Source organism: Coffea arabica, chromosome 10e (genome assembly GCF_036785885.1).
Source record: "Coffea arabica cultivar ET-39 chromosome 10e, Coffea Arabica ET-39 HiFi, whole genome shotgun sequence".
NCBI lineage: Eukaryota > Viridiplantae > Streptophyta > Magnoliopsida > Gentianales > Rubiaceae > Coffea > Coffea arabica.
Window position 1 is genome coordinate 3,859,569 of NC_092328.1, and position 18,647 is coordinate 3,878,215.

The following is an 18,647-nucleotide window of genomic DNA, read 5'->3' on the forward strand; positions in this document are numbered from 1 at the left end:
GAGGCTCAATATTAACTACTAAACCAAGGCCTTCAAACCCAAAAAATAAAAAATTGCTTGTTGCCAATCACAGTCCTTGCTGGATTAGGAACAGAGGCTCCAATCTTGCAAAACCAACTTGCCAAATGGAACGGATTTATGAAATGATCCCTTGAAAAAGATCTCATTTCTCATCATGAGGAAATAAAAATTTTTTTTTTTCTAAATTGCTTCTATAATCAATTAGAATTCGTTTGAACCATTCATCTCTTTTCTTGATTTAATTGGTAAATCTCAAAACCTTAAAATTATTTGTAAACCTTTTGACTGAGTTATAATCTAAAAGAAAATTTTTGGGAGAAGGAGATCAATGATTCCTATGTGCTTAAATTTTTTTTTTCATTCTTAGCTAATTTTTCCATCAGACTTGTACAAGTCGTTTTTTTTTTTTTCCCAAAGGACTTGAACAAGTCTTAATCAGAACAAAAGACATCTTTAAAAAAATAAAAAAAAGATAGGAGAAGGGATATTTGTTGTACGACGATTCAATCCCGGTATAAATCTCTTTATTAGATACGTAAATCCGGGTTGAGTCGTGCGTTAATTAATAACATAACATAATAAGAAGTGCGTGTAAGGAGTTGTGGTTGACTTAGGAACATTTTCTAGTGGGATCCGAACTCTCGGATGATCCGTAGGAACATTTTTCTAGATTTTATAAATCAGTTTGTCTGTCTAACGGTGTGTTATATTTTTAAAAATATAAGATTAATTAAATAAATTAAAATAAATAAGAGAGAGAGACAGAGAGAGAGAGAGAGTAAGTAAAAATTAAATTAAAAAAATATAAATATTAACAAAAATAATTATTATTAACATATATATATAGGTTGTATTGTAAATATCAGGTGTATCAATGCGTTAGAAAAAATGCTTTATAAATTAACCCGTCAAGGTTAAAACAACGTATATAATATTCAACGTGCACGTCTTCAAACGTGTTATCTGACGATGTAGCTTACATTGCATGCGAAAACAAAGCGACAAAGAGCGCCAATTCCACTTCGTTTCTTGCGCCAGAAAAATAAATGTGGAGGCTATTCACTAACTGTTACTCATTAGAGTCCTGACTCCAGACCATTTCTACAGGCTATTAGCCGGCGTTGCCTTCTTTTGATGGATGCCAGCTCCCTGTTGCTTGTCAGTGTTAGAACCACAGAGAAAATTCAAGTCAAGTTCATTTCATTTCACATCATAACCCCGTTAAAGTTCAACTCGACAAGAAGAATTTTCGACCCTCCTCCAGCAGTACTACTGTCTTAGTTCCTCTCACCATGGCTTCGGTGGGCGCTGCCAAACTTCATGCGCTATTTCTCCCATACTTCGCACCAAGCCATATGATTCCTCTGGTTAATGTTGCCAGGCTCTTTGCCGCCCAGGGCGTTAAGGTTACAATCCTCACCACCAAGTACAACGCGGTCTTGTTTCAATCCTCCATCGCTCATGCCACTGGATTAGGCCACGACATCTCCGTCCACAACTTGAAATTTCCATCAGCTGAATTGGGAATACCTGAAGGAATTGAGAACTTCAGCGCGGCCACCACAACGGAAATTTTGTGGAAAGTATACATGGGCGTGATGCACCTCCAGCCTGCAATGGAAGAATTTATTGAAGAACTGAGTCCTCACTGTATTATCTCCGATATGTTCTATCCTTGGACAGTTGATTTAGCCGAGAAGCTGAAGATACCGAGAATCTTGTTCTATCCGAACAACTTCATCTCTCACTGTTTGCCCCACAACTTGCGGGAGTACGAGCCTCATAAGTCTGTTAAGTCAGATTCTGAGAGGTTCTTGATCCCTGGTTTACCAGACAGGATCGAGATGAAAAGGTCTCAACTGGAGGACCATATGAAGACCGAAACTCCGCTTGCTGAGGTGTTAAGGAAAGTAAGAGCATCAGCGCTGAGGAGCTTTGGCTCGGCTTTTGACACCGTTTACGAGTTTGAACCCCAATACGCTGATTACTTCGGAAAGGTGAAAGGGACAAAATATTGGACCATTGGCCCTCTTTTCTACTTCTCCAACAAGGAGAAAACTGATAATTCTGCTGATGGGAAGGACGGTTGCTTAAACTGGCTCGATACTCAGGCCCCCAACCGAGTCCTGTACGTTTCATTCGGAAGTATAGCGAAATTCGGCGACGCACAACTGCATGAAATTGCAATTGCTCTTGAGGCTTTGAACCAACCGTTTATTTGGGTCGTCAGGAAGAGGGAAAGTAACCCCGATGGTCAACAAGAAAGCTGGCTGCCAGATGGTTTTGAAGAAAGAATAACCAAAGGAAACAAAGGTTTGATCATCAGGGGTTGGGCGCCTCAGTTAAAGATCTTAAACCATCCAGCAATTGGAGGGTTTATGACTCATTGCGGTTGGAACTCAACGATGGAAGCTATGACTGCTGGAGTGCCATTGATTTCGTGGCCATTGTTTGCTGAGCAGTTTTACAACGAGAAACTTCTTCTAGAGGTTCTAAAAGTAGGAGTCAGTGTCGGGGCAGATCATTATCACGCAAGTCCGATCATAGAGGATCCTTTGGTGGAATCGAAACAGATACAGGCAGCAATAAACCGATTGATTAGCAGCTCAGAAGAAAGTCAGGAGATCAGAGATAGGGCAAAGGAGATGGCAGCGTTGGCAAAGAGGGCCGTGGAAGAAGGTGGATCATCCTATCAAAATCTGCTTGATTTGATTGATGCATTAAAATCATGTGCTTTTAGTGTCAATAGTTAGTTGTCATCAATACTACTGGCTATGATCTTCGAATAAAAATTTTTGATGTGGCTGAATACACAAGTACTCATGTTGGCCAGTTCGCTATTGATGTCAACAGTTAGTTATCCATATTGCGGCTACGATCTTCCCGCGAAAATTTTGTAATTTGGCAGAATGCATGCATAATCAAGTTGCTCAGTTCACTACTGATCTTCAAATTTGATGTCAACTGTTAGTTATCCGTTGCTACTACTGTGATCCTCAAATGAAATTTTGTAAACTGGAAAATGTGGCAGAATACATGCATATCCAAGTTGGGATTATGTGGCAGAAAGAATGCATACATATTCGAGGGATCCGGAGCTGGAACGATTTTGACAACCGCTCTGAAAGGTGTAACATCATTTGTATAAGGTGTAATAATAAAACAACAGCGAGTAACACTAGAACAACATTTTTATAGATCCCACACAGCGTAAATATCGAGTTACAAGGGGTGAATTGAGTCGCACAAATTTTTTTGACCTAATCATGACCGTAAACCTTCCGAAACGGTTGTTTCTCACAACCGATAGAAACAACCGTTTCAGCCCCCTCCTCCCATATTCGAGTGGGTCGGTTCACTGTTGATCTTCAAATTTGATGTCAACTGCAGTGAAGTCATCTCTGGCAACTTGAATCACCATAAACTTGACTGACAGAAGCCAGAACGTGCAAAAAACAAGAAACTCCGAGGGCCGTCAGGAAACAGTTGATACCATACTAGCTCTGGCAAACAAAAACAACTGAACAAGAAGCCGATTCCGCACTCAAATTTCAGAATAAGAAGAAATTAATATAAGCACGCAACTAATCGGTGGTGTTTGTTCTGAAAAGCTGAGAACGTCGTTGTACTCAATTACTGTTGCTTACTGTTTGGTGAAAGTGTCTTCGTCACCTAGAGAGTCTTACTAGAAACACTACTGGTTCCGTCTGTCTTGAACAAGACCCAATGAAATTGTACCGCTTTTCATCAAAAATTGATCTGGAGAGCCGACTTCCAAGGATTAATGATATTAATAAGGGAACACTTTACATCAAGCACAAATTTTATAGGCGACTAATTACTAAACGCCATGCCACATGACATAAGTTATATACTGCCTGCGTCTCTCTTCGTCTTAAAACTTAACGCCATGCCAGCTGTATTTGTATGCAACATACATGACACCTTTCATGGCGTCCATATATATATGAAAAGGATTGCACCAGGTCCACAATGATTATAAGACAACAGAACAATAATGCTGGCATTCTCACTCTTACTATAGCAAGCACAAAGGAATCCCATCCACGTAAAGCATAAAATACACTTGATTTTGATAAAGACGATAGGTTTCCAGTTTAAGAACATCATGTCATGTGATTCTTACTTTATGCTCGCGCCACATCAGTTCCAAAGAGGGGAAAAAATTAAAGCTAATGCCATTACTTAAACTGTTAAACAGGGTGGTTGGGAATAGGAACCTCATCATCACAAGAATAAAAAGCCATTTATGGCCCTAACACCAGCATATTACCTAAAGTTTCTCCATCCGATACCAGAGTTTAATACGTCACTACCAGACATGACATCTTGCAATGAAGTTCTAAAATCAAAACCAAGACAACATATGCACCTCCAAAAGACAGTTGAATGAGCACCAAATTCTAATTACGGGTCCAAATGAAAGATAGAACATGTACAAAACAGCTGACTAACATTACAAGTTGCTGAAAATCAAACAGGGACACTTGTCCACCTAAGGTTACAAATTGCCTATTATCAAACAATAGGTGGATATTGCTTGGCCTGCTGCCGAACCCTTCTCTTGTATTCAGCAGGTTCCTACAAGTGCCATATCGAGTTATTTAGTATTTTAGCTCATTACAACACTATCTCAAACCAAAGATCTAATCTTAAGCATGAAAAGCACCTGCATATACATCTGATAGCCCTCAGTTTGTGCTGGATCAGCAGGGTTTGGCTGATCGAGCAGATCCTGGATGCCAACTAGAATTTGCTTCACTGTAATGGCTGGTCGCCATCCCTAGTAAAAGACAAGTCAAGTCTCCAGGTAATTCATCAATATATATAAGAAACCAGTAAAAAAAAATCGAAAAGGTCATAAGCAAGCAGAAAAACTACTCACACTATCCTCATTAAGGATCGACAGACACACTGTTCCAGAGGGATAGACATTGGGGTGGAAAAACCCTTGTGGGAACTTGCACTTGGGAGGTTTACTGGGATAATCCTCAGAAAAGTGCATTGTGAGTGGGTAGTAGCCACCCTCCCAGTCAGTCTGCAAGAATGAAAAGGTTAGTTCTTGCTTCTGTTCCTTTAGATCTCTATAAAAGCATCACCAAGTGCATGCCAAAGGAAAAAATAAAGCTATCAGACCAAAGGGAAACGGGAACATACAAATTACATGGATGACAGCTCCACCAAAATATATCGAGATTAGGTGGAAAAAATGGAAAAGAATAAAGGTGCAATATATTGCAGTCATTGAAAGCATGTCTACCACTAACACTTCAACCAAATCGTGAGAAGACCTTAACAAACACAAACCAGAAAAGTAGTGAACAACAGCTTTGTGTGGATGCCATCAAACTTCAAAGAACATGAGCATGAAACAAGTTTCATAAGCTATAGATTACACTAGCTTAGCCACAAATTTCAGAACTCAGACGACACATCAATAGAGATTTATGATTTGATTTCACAGAAAACAAGAGATCATGTCATCTTGAAAGTACATATTGACTAGCTGGGACAACATTTTGTTGGATTACCCAGGTGAAGCAAACTAATCTAGGGGACCAATAGTATACACTGCTCTATCATGAACTCGAGTACCCGAGATTCATATTACTTTGGGATGCCAACTTATTTAATGAAGCAATTCATATCACCAATAATACATATAGTGCTGTTTATAGCTTGCCAATAGGTGACAGTTCAACAGAACCTAAAAGTAAACTTTTTTTTTCCCTTTTGCAACATAACAATCACTATTTTCCCGTCATTATTTCTACCAGCACATATATAATAAAGAAGATGATGATGATCATCATCATCATCATAATAACTCCTCACTCATGACTATGAGTTCACTTGGCTGACGTAGGATTTCACCAGTAATAGCTTTCTAACCGCTATATTTGGTGGAAATTGCTTCCTAAGAAGTTCAACTATGGGCAAAAAGGCTGAAAAATCAGAGGAAGAGGTCTGGCAGTATTTCCAAAATTTCCTCTGATAGGCACTAGCTTTCACCTTCCTCTATCTTTCATCCATTTCTATAACAATTGACAGAAGTTTCTAGTCTAGGATATGCCTATACAATATGTTATGGTCCTATAGTTAACTTATTAATGCCATAAATGCTTCATAATCACATGCTTCTGATAAAATCACTCAGAATGTTAGTAAAATTCATTAAGATTCCCAAGCTCAATCTAAAAGATTCCAACATTAGGCATCCTCATTCCATCCAAGATTGATATACCCACCGAACTTCTCATAGCAAACCCCTAGGGAAATCCCAGATAAGGGACGGCACATTTCCTGACTTGAGGCAAATGAAGATTCCACAGAAACTATATTCCTAAACTTTTGTCACTTTCAATATCACTAGCCGCGCCTCTGATTATAGATGGTCTCAAAACCATACTAACCACCCTTTCACCTTTACTATGATGAAGATAATTCTGCTGCCTTAGTGGCTCATCCACTTTTGAGTTCTCGTAAAAACAACATGAACCATGTCACTTGTCCTGCCCAGTGCCCTCTGAAAGATCACACAAGCTTTCTCCTAAAGTGTTGATGTAGATTCAAAAAAAAAGGTTGAGGGTATTAGATCAACAATTAAGGATCTAGTTGCAAAGAATTTCATGTCATCAGATTTAAAGGTCAGCCTAGCAAATATAATATTTGTCTCAGCCATTTTACTGTTCCTGCCTTAACAAAGAGTCGATGTTCATAATGATCCAGAAATTTGGTGAAGATTTTTCCACTATCTTCTGCCTCTATTTTTCTTTATACTTGCAAAAGCGATCTTTACTTTTTTTTCCTTTGTAATTTATTTTTGAACCTCTTTTCCCAATTTAATTTCCACCTCGGAAGTCCTCCATATGTCCCCTATGGCAATCATGCCAACACAAATTTGTTGATTTAGCAGAAATTTTCCATTATGTTGGATGTGAGTACTTCTACATGAAAATGTAATTTTATTTTCACCATAACCAAACCATCCAAGATGTTATGTAAAATCTATTTTGATTCTTGCATACATATTTCTGAATGCTCCGGATACAGAGCAGCAGGAGTTGGTTGTTTTTCAGGTCAGCATTGTCGACCATCCAATCTGTATGTTACTTGTCATACTCTTATTTCCCAAATTGATGGCTATAAGCAATTACTATTTTCCCGTTTCCTTCAAATTTTCAACGCCTACAGACCACATATTTTCTCTCTTTAATGCGTAAAACTGAATGAAAAGACAACATACTAGCTTAGTTAAAGATCTCATGCATATCTAAGCTGCAACTGGATAAGCACAAGAATTTGTCATTACCTTAAAAGCGCGATACTTTTAAAAAAGAAAACACGATAACAATGCAGATATGAGGCTTTACATACGTCAGATCCTCGTAATGATATGGTAATATTCGAAAGTAGAACCCAAATGTGCTTTACCTAATTACTTTCCAATACTCAATTATTCAACTGTACTCAGCAAATACCATATTTTTAAGAGAAACACCTACCATCAGCAACCTCATAGTTATCACCCATCACGCATTATACCACTGCAGTCGACACCCCATGAAGGAAAGCAAGACTACAATTAGCCAAATACAACACATACTACCATTAACACACACTCAAAAACAACTCAGCCAAAATCATGCATTAGGTGAGAATGCGTGTCTGCTGGAAAAAGTACATTCCTGAGTGTTATCACCAAAAAAATACTGAAGCAATTCTATCATATATACGCATCAAGACATGAAATATTCAATTCAATTCAACCAATTCCTTGTCTCATACTATCACACCACCACAAAAGGTAAAAAAAAGCAAAACTTCAAAACGAATAATGCAATTACCTAAAACCCTTAATACAAAAGCACATAAATTTTCTCAACCACATCATTTCCTTATAAAATGGAAAGGGCGGCGCCACATACAACAAGAAATGTCTCTTTTTTTGGCAGTTTATTTGTATAACTCTATTAAATATTTGAAGCACAACGAAAAAATCGACACTTGCAAAAGGGAATTCTCAATTCAAAAAGGAAAAGATAAAAATGCAGGAGACTTACCCCAGCCTTCCCAGGGATGGTGCAATGCCACACCATCAAATTGACGGACCCATCAGCACCGGACTCTGGCTTTGCCACAAAACCCTGCAAAGACATACGTGAGAAAATGAAAAAACGAAAACCAATTCTCCTCCTGCAAAGACGAGAAATATTCCTTTCCAAAAACTTCTGCAAAGAAAATAATCAAGCACAACGAAAACCAGTAATATATGCAACAAACAAAAAAAAATAAATAAAAGAAACGATAAACCCAGCAAAAAAATTTATAGCAAATTGAAAGAGGGACTGACATGCGGATGATTTTTGCGCCAGGCCTTGCGTTCCTCAGCGAGACGGCCACGAGCTATTCCTCCTGACATTTTTTTCTTCCCTCTCTTTTCTTTTCTTTCTGGGCTATCCTTTTCCTCTTCTACTTCTCTTTCTCTGATTCTTCAACCAATTTTTATCAGCGGATTTTTTTGTCAGGTAGTAATGCGGACAATTGCTTTTTTTAAAACACTAGTGCTAGGGTAAACGACAAGTAAATTAGTATATTTGCTTCTTAAGCCCTTGAAGTTTATTTTCTATTGAAATTTCATGCTCTTTAAAGTTTCCTTTTTCTATGCAATGTATCATCTAGGAGTCTACTTTCTAGTGTAGAGTTGTATAACTACTCCTATTTGCTATTCAAGATTTAATTGACTTATTTAACTTCCAAGATGTAACAATTTAACATGGAAAAAATGAAAGTAGATGTGTTGTTTTGATTGGCACCAAAAAAAATAAAAAAAAAAACTTTTTTTATAAGAAGAATTTTAAAAAGCTTTTAAATGAATAAGAAGCTTTTTTCATTTATCTTGAATTATTCTTTATTTTCCCATTGAGTCTTTTCTTGTTAACGGCAACTTCAATTTTGTAATTAGTCTTGAGTGCTCTTTTAAATGATTTTACAACTGCAAAATTAAGTAGAATGTGCATCTCTATTAAAGATAAAAATATTAAGCATAGTCATGTGTATGTTAAAAAAAAAAAAAACATACAAATTGCAGTGATGCACATGTAGTAAACATACAAATAATTTTATAGTTATACCAAAAAATGGCGAGCAAATCTTAACTAGTTATTGACTAAACGATGTTAGCAAAAAAAAAAAAAAAAAGCATTGAATATGACGTAATTACCATTCCTTTGGGTACCTTTAATAGTCTTCTGATAAATTATGTAGATTCAGTACTCCTGAATTTCTTCACTTCTTCTATTTGAGTATTATGTATTTAGAAGAACAGAAAAGATAATTATTTACTGTAATTGTACAACATATGATATAAATGAATTGACGTGACAACCGAAGAAGATAACATCACTTAGTGGAACTTAAAGTGTTTGACCACATTCTTGACATCACTTTACCGGTTAGCATATTTTGCTTGTGATTATAATTGGTTCTGTTTAATTTTTCCCTTTTCTTTTTTTTTTTTTTTTTCTGAAAATCACCGTTGCAATTCTCGCTTGTTATCATGTGATATATTTTGGGACGGACTCTTTTGGCGTAAGTCAGGACAGCCCTTGCATCAGCAAAGAAAAAAAAGAGCAATAGGCCATTGGACCTCATAACTGCACTTTAAATTCATGCTTATATTGTCGGGCTTCCAATGCTTAAAGTTTTGTCAGTAGCAAGGCATCAAGAGGAAGAAACACAAATTATTACAAGTTTCGGTAGCTATAAGAAATAAAATGGAAAAAAGGGCAAAAAAACAAAGATGATGGTGATGTAATTGTACGGTCACATATAGCTGGCTAGGTGGTGTAGTTGATCATCTTTCTGTCTTGATCATCACATGAGTAATATGCCTTATGCTTATGTTCAGGCGTCGCACGATTATGGCATCACAGATACAATAATGAAAACGCCTCAAAACTTCTTATCTCATTCAATTCAATAACAAACCAGAGGATCCACTTGATACAAGTCAAATTAGACCCAGACTCTTCTTCCCTTGTCGTGAAAATGAAGTTACACTTGGCAGGATTTGACTTTGCAACCTCAATAAATTACCCATCATTTTATTATATTTTGTATGTATTGGACTCTCAACTTTCTACTAGTATTAACTTAGGTTATATTTGTATTGTATACAACCCAAAGGCCATAATAGTAACCACTCAGGTATCTGATTATCTTGTTTCGCTCCTCGACATTTTCATTTTTTCCTCTTTGTAGTAAAGTAAATCCATTTATCCCATTACAACCAGCTTCTTAGATCATATATAATATTGGGTTAGTTTACTATTATTGCATCTAAATTATCACCCAAAAAAAAAAATGCCAATTTGAGATCGTGGATAATATAGTTTACCGGCGTTTGAGTCGTTTTAGTGTTACCGTGCAACTTTTCAATCTTGATTTGTTGTGGTGAAAATAACGAAAACGGAAAAGATAACGGGCTCTCTATTTGTAAAAACACTTGTCTAGGAAAAAGAAAAATATTAGCCCATGTTATGAAAATCAGTGGCCCATTTTCACGCCAGTGAAAGGGACGAGTCCATTGGGCTCGGATGCGCGAATCTCAAAATTTATTTCTGCGTACGATGGTGGATTCATTTTAGGAAGGCAAGAGAAATTTCCCTCTACAAAAGAATACGAGAAATGAAAGTCGATTCAATTGGCAAGACTGCTTCCTCGATGACCGCTGAATTCCTGCATGGTGGTTCTTTTGCCTTGGGTATATCGCCATCTAGGGTGTCGGCCTCGACGCTATTGCAGCATCATATTGTGTACATTTGAGAAGCTCCACCAATTGCCCCAAGAAGAAGCCCATTGTATAAATTTCGGATGGGAAAGTGACTCCTTAGCCATAGGCGTTGCAAAAATTAATTCTGTCAGTACTGTCACTATGATGACTTCATAGGCATTGCAAAGATTTAAACGATTTTCAGAATAGTAAACTATGATATATCATTTTTCGCCATTCTTTTTTTTTTTTTTTTGGTCAACACAGGAGTGTCCAAATCAAGACCCGAAGGGGTGTCAACCTGCGAGTGCCGGAAGCAGTCACAGATCGCATGATCTAGCCCGGGGGGCCATTTTTCGCCATTCAGGTTGTCATTTTTTTTTTTGGCAGATGATACACACGAACGTGTTCCAAGAAGTCTTGCGTTAGGAGCTCTCATTTAAACATTTTGTGCCATGCAAGTGGCAAAGCCACTAAACGATTGTGACATTTGCATCCTCTTGTGGTCCTTAATCCTTGTGTATGGTTCGGAAATTTACAGCTAGTTCATGTTTTAGACGAAACTCACGAACCCTGACCAAAGTTCCTCTTCTTAGATCGTAGATATTTTGCGAATTCATGAATACATACATCCATTGAACGTTCTAGTAATTTTCCCAAGAATAAGATACAAAGACTAGTAATTTGTACATGCCAAAAAGCTAAAAGGGGCTCGATCGGAGAGGGCTAACTGCTAAGGAATGGGGGATTGGAGTAGGTTGCACATATTTTTGCATTAACATGTTTTCCTCGGGTTTTGACCCCTTGGATAATTAGTACGAAGCTGCATCTTGGAGCCAGACCCATATGATGACCATTTGCAATAAGGCACATGACATGTCCGCAAAACTTTTGATGCCTGGAGATGAATGTGAAGAAAGGTCTAAAAAGGGGGTTGCAGTTTTGATCCAAAGACAAGGAATGATGGAAGACAAAATCAAAGAACCACAATCGGATTGCATAAATGCTTTGAGAGTGCAAAGAGGGCCACAGCGATATGATTGCGTTGCTACAGACTCTGGCATCGCAAAGGGATAGATATATATATATATATGTGTATATAAATCATTCTTGCTGTGACAAACCATAATCTATGCCAATGTACTTAGAATTGAGTGCACTGATTAACAGAGCCGCGGTATTGAACCGAAAGGAAATCTTGATTTAATTATGGTACTAATGATTTGATATTTAGGTAAAATTAAAGAGAGAGTTGGGTTTTGGGAAATGATCAAATGAAAGGAGACAGAAAGATGTAAAAAGAGAGGGATAAGCATAATGCTGGGATGGAAAGGAGGTGGGGTGAGCATGTGATGCAAAGTTCCACATGGGGGAAAAAGCAACCAACCACAAGGAAAAAAGCTAGTGAATGACACTATGAATGAGGGGGGCAGTGGCCTCTTGCTCTGATTTTGCCAAAAAGCAGAAACCTTATTGGTTAATGAAAGAGTTATGTACATCAATCATGTGGTTTGTCCTCCGGGTTATGAGAATGAATGCTGCTGCGTTGGTCCAAGGTAAATTGTACACATGCATTCTGCAAAACGCTGAAAGCTGTAAACATCTCATTGCCAACTAGAAAGGCCCCGGCAAAATTGGGTAAAGCTGCAGGCTTGAGGATGCAGTAAGGAACCTTTTTGATGAATTGAATGTGGGATTATGCTCTTCACATAGAAAAATGGGTCCAAAGGGTTGTAATTTTTTTTTTTTTTTTTTTTTTTTTTGTATATGGTTACAGGCATAGGGAGGACGGATGGGCTGGCCTGCAGGATTGTGGGCTTTGAGATAAAAAGTGCAAAGTCTAACACACCCCCCCCCCCGCTCCTCACCTTCCCCCCTGGATAGGGACCTACTAGTTAATCTTGAAGTCTAGCTTAAACTCTTGCACTTTGTGCTTTTAATCTTCAATGACCTCATGTAGGATACAAGGCCATGTGGCATAAGGAATGAATAATTAGAAGATTCAATCACCTGTCTTTATTGTATTGGCCTTTTCTGAGGAAGTAGTAGTAACAACAAACAAAAGCACTTGAAACCTAAGTACCAAAAGAAGAAAAAGGCTGATGAACAATTGCATTTCTTTCACTACAGTTATTTTACTCAAGTTGGGATTGTTTTGTGTCATTTTTCTGTAGGCCAAATGCTGACGCACTAACCACAACGCACTAGGTGGCTGCAGGAGGAAAAAGGTAGAAAAAATTTACCTAACCAACTTCCAAAATATATGTATATATATAAGAGCAAAACTAGATCCCAAGACACGATTGAAGAAAAATGTGCAGAGTGGGGTCTTTGCAGTCGTAGTTACTTGGTTTGCATCCAACTCCAAGCTAACGGTAGGATTTGGAAAATCCAGTGAACGGAGGAGCGTTAGGTCGAGAAAAGGAAAGGTGAGGTTGAGATCATTTCCACCAGCCCTCCCAATTCTTTCTTCTGCATGAAGGAGCTGGTAAACTGCAAGATTTGGCCCCCTGTTTGTGGGGGCAATTTGCTTAGCTTGCAGTCTACCACAAAAATCCTGAAGAAAAGGTCATTCATAAAAAAAATGGCAGTTTCCGAAGCAACTTCTTCTGTACTCGTTTGAAACAAAAGTCTTCCTTCCGGCTTATGCATAATGCATTATTGTTCAAACTTTCAAAGGGTGCTTGTCTTTTGCCCAATTCTTATAGCTGACGTTTATGTATAAAATATTCATTGGTTGCTTGAGGTTTTCAAGCATCGTTTTCCTTCTTATGGTACCGAATCCTAATAATTAAACTATATATATATATATATAAATTTGTTCCATTAGAGAAGAAAATGACTTATTTATCCAAGTACTCAAAAACGCTTTCTAACGTATAAACTAATTCTATCTGTTTTATCAGTACTCTAAACAAGGGAAGATAGCATAATTCATTACGTAGAGAATGAACTATAAGGTTGTGTTTGGATTGCATTTTCATGATTTTTTATAGAAAAATTACTGTAGCGATTTGATGTATGTGAGGGAAAAAGATAATAGGAAAATGTGATTACAGAAAACGACATAATTTTTAGACGGAAAACAGCAATCCAAACAAGGCCTAAGATTAGTAGTATTCCTCAAAATGTGCAAGATTTTTGTATACTATACAAAACTAGCAAAAGCTACATGCATGTTGCAAAATTGAAGGGTTTTAATTAACCTGTGAAACTAAGACATTGTAAATATTCTTGACACCAACAAGTTACACCGGCCAGTAGTGATTATTAATTAATCTAGTAAAGTCGTAAGGTGAGCATCTTTTCTTTAGTTTTTATTATATCTCTTTCGGTTGTCAACCATAAATAAATACAGCTGCCTAATTGACCAGAAGCTTTTGGCCTGGCAATAAAGAAGCACCTTTGCAGCATGGACCACCCAAATACGAATAGGATTAGTCAAGTACTACCCCCCCCCCCCCCCCCCGCCCCCGGTAGTGTATATATATATATATGTATGAGCTTTGATTATGATTTGTTGGATTTGTAAAGAGAGACGAAGGATTTTTAAAGCAACATATTAATGGTTATAGTCCCTTGAAATAATACAGCAACAACCCAACGTCCATCATAACGGTATTTTGCCAACATCTTGGTGAATGATGAAAGGTGGAACCTAATCTGATTATCCATGGAACCAGCAAAAGACAACAAACATTTCTATCAGAATTAAGATTTTTTTTTTATAGTTGTCGACTTAATGAAGTGGTCGTCGTACAATTTGTACGCATCCCTCCCTCCCTTTACGATCCAACCCATGCATCCTGCTTTTTTGTCTTTAAATAAATTCCAGCATGCATGGGAAATAGAGGACTGCAAACACATAATACAAAACCAATGTATAAATTGATAAACAAATACTAATATAGGGGAACAGGAAGGGATGCGAGATAAGAGAAAGCATGAATGTTCCAAGGCTGATCCCGGAAAGAAAGATGAGTACGAAGAAAGAAAGAAAGCCTAAGGTCTAGATTCTAAGAGAGCTAGGCATCAATCACAAGCCAAGTATTATTACAGCTCAGGCCGGATCTGTGGCTTCCAAATTTGACTAGCAACCTGACTCTTGAATACTGTACTGTGTAAACGCCGCCCTTCTTCTATCAACTGTTACTCTTTCTTTGCAAATTACTCCTATTCAGTTTCGAACTCAAGAAATGAAACCAATTGCATTTTTTTGTTTTGTGGTATTCCACATTTTAACCAACAAAAAAAAAAAAAAGAGAGTGCATTTGTTATGAGAAAATTAAGTGAACAGGCAATATACACTAAATCATTGAAAGTATAGTGAAATGCTTTAACCGAATAATTAGTACATTCTTGAACTCAATTGTTAATTCCAAATCCCTAGTTGGCATTTGTAGCGACCATAATAAGACAACAACCACTGACTACCATCAACCGAGTCACAGTATGTAGTTCTAAAAAAAAAATTTCAGACGGATGCGTAGTGCATCTGTGTGGTTCGGTGGTAGTTTAATTCCCGTCGATCCTCCCATTGGTATAGTTGCACTTGAGATGCTCGGTGACATGTTTTCTATGCTAACATAATGCCACCAATAGTGTTGCGTTAAGTGCTATGTTATTATTTACACTTGTGTTAAACCAAACCAAATTGAATTACTAGAAAATTAAAATGTAAATAATAACATGGCACTTGGCGCAACACTATTGGTGGCATTGGATTGGCATAGAAAACATGTCATCGAGGATCCAAATGCGTATAGTTGGGTCCCTCTTTAAAATAGAATAAGTTACAGTAAAAATAAGAATAGATATAGAGTATATCATTGTCAATTATTAAAAAAAATAATAAGAAGACAACAACCACTAATGGAAGTCCAGTCGAAGAGCGTGTGGCACAAGGATACTACTGTCCATTGCTCAACGGAAGATTAGGCACCCTAAAAGTTGCAAAAAAAAAGAAAAATGACAATCATGATTAATTTCTGTGCCAAAGTAGGAGGAGCCTGGAGGCTGGAGTGTGAGCGAGTGAATGTGGGAGCCAGCCGATTATAATTTATTATACAGGAGACTAAAATTGCCATGTGAGGTAGGAGACCACCAGCTGGCAGTGCCTCTAAATCTGTGGGGCAATCCGTCCTCGACCGATCCCTTTACTTCTTGCTTCCCTTGCCACCTCCCGTAGTCCCTAGCCCCCACACACTACTGTCCCTTTCCGCCAAAGTCCTCTCCGGCGCCTTTCATTTCTTCCTCCCTCGCACTCACGGACCTCTCTCTCTCTTAGTGTTCAGACTCCCAACCCTTTCACTGCACTCCAATCCCTAATTCCTAGCCTAAAATCATGAATTTCAGGGATGCAAGTAACAAGACTATTACAAAAAGCCCCTTTAATTTGTTCGTTTGGTACACAAGGAGGAATTTCTTTCTATATCAAGAATATTACCTATTATTCATTTTCTTTTTGGGGTAATGGATGCTGAATTATTAATTCTTTCTAGAATGTAATGACTATGGATACATCATTTGCTTCAGTAAAAATTAAAAAAAAAAAAAAGAAAAGCGAAACGAAAGGGACCAAAGGCAATTACCACTTGGCCCCTCAATCTTGATCATAATATACAGCATATACGCTATTACCAACCAAAAAAAATAAACAAAACCATGTGCATTAGATTGCCAAGAATAATTACAGTTGAAATATATGTACTACGTGTTAGATAATCATGGTACTCCGGAGAGAGCACTTTATCATGCCTCCAAAAAAGGAATTTTTAATGCCAATAAGAAGCCGTCGAGTACGAATTTCTTTTCTTTCACCAACATACTAGCATGTATACAAATTGTTGGGAGGTAGGAGTTGAATGTCATGGGTCCAAACACTCATCCCCTCCCCCCCCCCCCAAAACAAACGCTTGTTCATTGATACAAGGGCATCTATTATCAAATTAGGAGATGCAAGAAGAAAACCGCAAGGGAGTTTTCCCTTTTTTAGTTTTCTTCTTTGCAATTTTTTATTAACCTAATCATTATTGAATCATCCAATCTCAAAATATTTGTAACCATGCTACTGGTCCACGGCACCCCCCCTCTTCTCTCCTAATCAACAACTGGTGGGAGTTTTATGCCTAATCAACAATTGGACCAACTTCCCATCCAATGAGTAACTTCACGTCTATTACAAATTTAAGTTAGCAAATTTTTGTCTCAACCTAAATTTTTAATCACTTTTTTTAAATTTAAAATCACATGCAGTTATTTTTTTTTATTTTATGTGCAAAAAGTCGTATCCCACTTTTTTAGTAGCAAAAATGAATATGAATTGGATCATATTCCCTTATTTTATGAAAAAATGAATATGATTTGGGTCAGAACTTATTTATTTATGAACAATAAAATGAATACGGATCGAATCAGTTACTTAATTCTAAATTTTAAATAAAATCTAATCCTTTTACCTAAAAAACGTGACTATGTATGGGTCATGTAATAGATTAAGAATAAAAAATGATCAGAAATTTATATTGTAATCAAATTTTACCGACTCAATCTCATAAAGGATGTAACATTATCCTTTTAAAAGTGAAGGTTGAAAGAATTTATTTATAGACATATGAGGTCATTCAAAATGATATTTCCAAAGAAAACAAAAAGAAAAATTGAGCGTACGTGGCTTGGATGCGGAAAGGCAAAGCTACAGAGAACAACAAGTGCGTAGGATGAATATATATTTGTTTGGTACATACGTGGTACACACACGCAAAAACAAAAACAAAAACAAAAAAAAAAAGAAAGAAAAAGAAAAAAGGGAAGGGCAGAAGTGGCATCATTCGTTGCATAGCCTGCTCGTGTCCAAAACAATGGAAAACGATTCCGTGTCACGTGGCTTGCGCTGTGATGCACCTTTAACTCTACCAGGCGGCCAACCGTAGAATCGTCCGCCACAAGTCTACACCACATCCCAGCATTGTCCCCCCAATTCTCCAGACGTGCGTGTACATGCAAATACCATAAAATTTGTGTGTAACCAGAGATGTTCCCACCTCCACGGTCTTTGAGACCAGCACCAAAAACAAGTCCCACTTTACAGAGTCTTTGAGATAGAAAATTAGTTAATTAGATAGAGTATTATTTAAAATAATTACTGTAACACTTAAAAGGTGATTGAAAATATAAAAAGGTGAATTGAAAAATGTATTTATAATGCAAGTAAAATATTATTTGAAGAAATCTGCCATCCAAACACTTAAAAGTGAAGGACTCAACACAATAGCGCTTTTAATAACACAATAGCTCCTTTAAAAAAATTGCTACTGAAATCAAAAGTTTAATTCCAATGTAACTGTCTAATTCCATACCTGAAGTTGGAATGAGAATGAAAACAAGACTAATAAATTGGTGGCATACAATGAAACAAAAAAAAAAAAAAGAGAAAAGGGCAAAAAGGTAAACAAATAATCCTAAAAAGGGAAAAGGGCAAAAAGGTAGACAAATAACTGCTAGAACAGGAAGAGGAGAGGGGGACAAAAAAAGAACAAACTATGTGTGTTTGGATAGTAGATTATTTGAGATAATTTTTAAAAAATATATATTATAATATTTTTTTTAATGTGATATATATGAGATAAAAAATAATTAAAAAATATGTTGATGATGCAAATAAATAAAAATTTGTAAATAAACAAGAAAATCTTAGAGAAGCCGTTGAGAACCCTCCAGGGGCAAATAGGGAAAGTTTGTGATGTAAGATTACACCAATTGCTTACTGCCGAGGCTCTTCCGCATTACTGCAGGTTGTGATTCCCAAAAAATAAAACAAAATAAAAGAAGT

General features: G+C 37.1%; 2 protein-coding genes across 2 annotated transcripts; one reads left to right on the top strand and one right to left on the bottom strand.

Moving 5' to 3' along the window:
* The first annotated feature begins 1,171 nt into the window (after nucleotides 1-1,171).
* On the top strand, nucleotides 1,172-2,974 carry LOC113712230 (nuatigenin 3-beta-glucosyltransferase-like). The gene has a single exon (XM_027235557.2). It carries the CDS (start codon nucleotides 1,314-1,316, stop codon nucleotides 2,772-2,774), a length of 1,461 nt encoding a protein of 486 aa, XP_027091358.1. The 5' UTR covers nucleotides 1,172-1,313; the 3' UTR covers nucleotides 2,775-2,974.
* A 1,274-nt stretch (nucleotides 2,975-4,248) lies between these two features.
* On the bottom strand, nucleotides 4,249-8,572 carry LOC113711087 (SUMO-conjugating enzyme SCE1). The gene is made up of 5 exons (XM_027234232.2): nucleotides 8,396-8,572; nucleotides 8,106-8,189; nucleotides 4,928-5,080; nucleotides 4,712-4,825; nucleotides 4,249-4,623 (listed from the first exon to the last, which is right to left on the bottom strand). The coding sequence occupies exons 1-5, from the start codon at nucleotides 8,462-8,464 to the stop codon at nucleotides 4,561-4,563; spliced, it is 483 nt and encodes a 160-aa protein (XP_027090033.1). The 5' UTR covers nucleotides 8,465-8,572; the 3' UTR covers nucleotides 4,249-4,560.
* Between the last annotated feature and the right edge of the window lie 10,075 nt (nucleotides 8,573-18,647).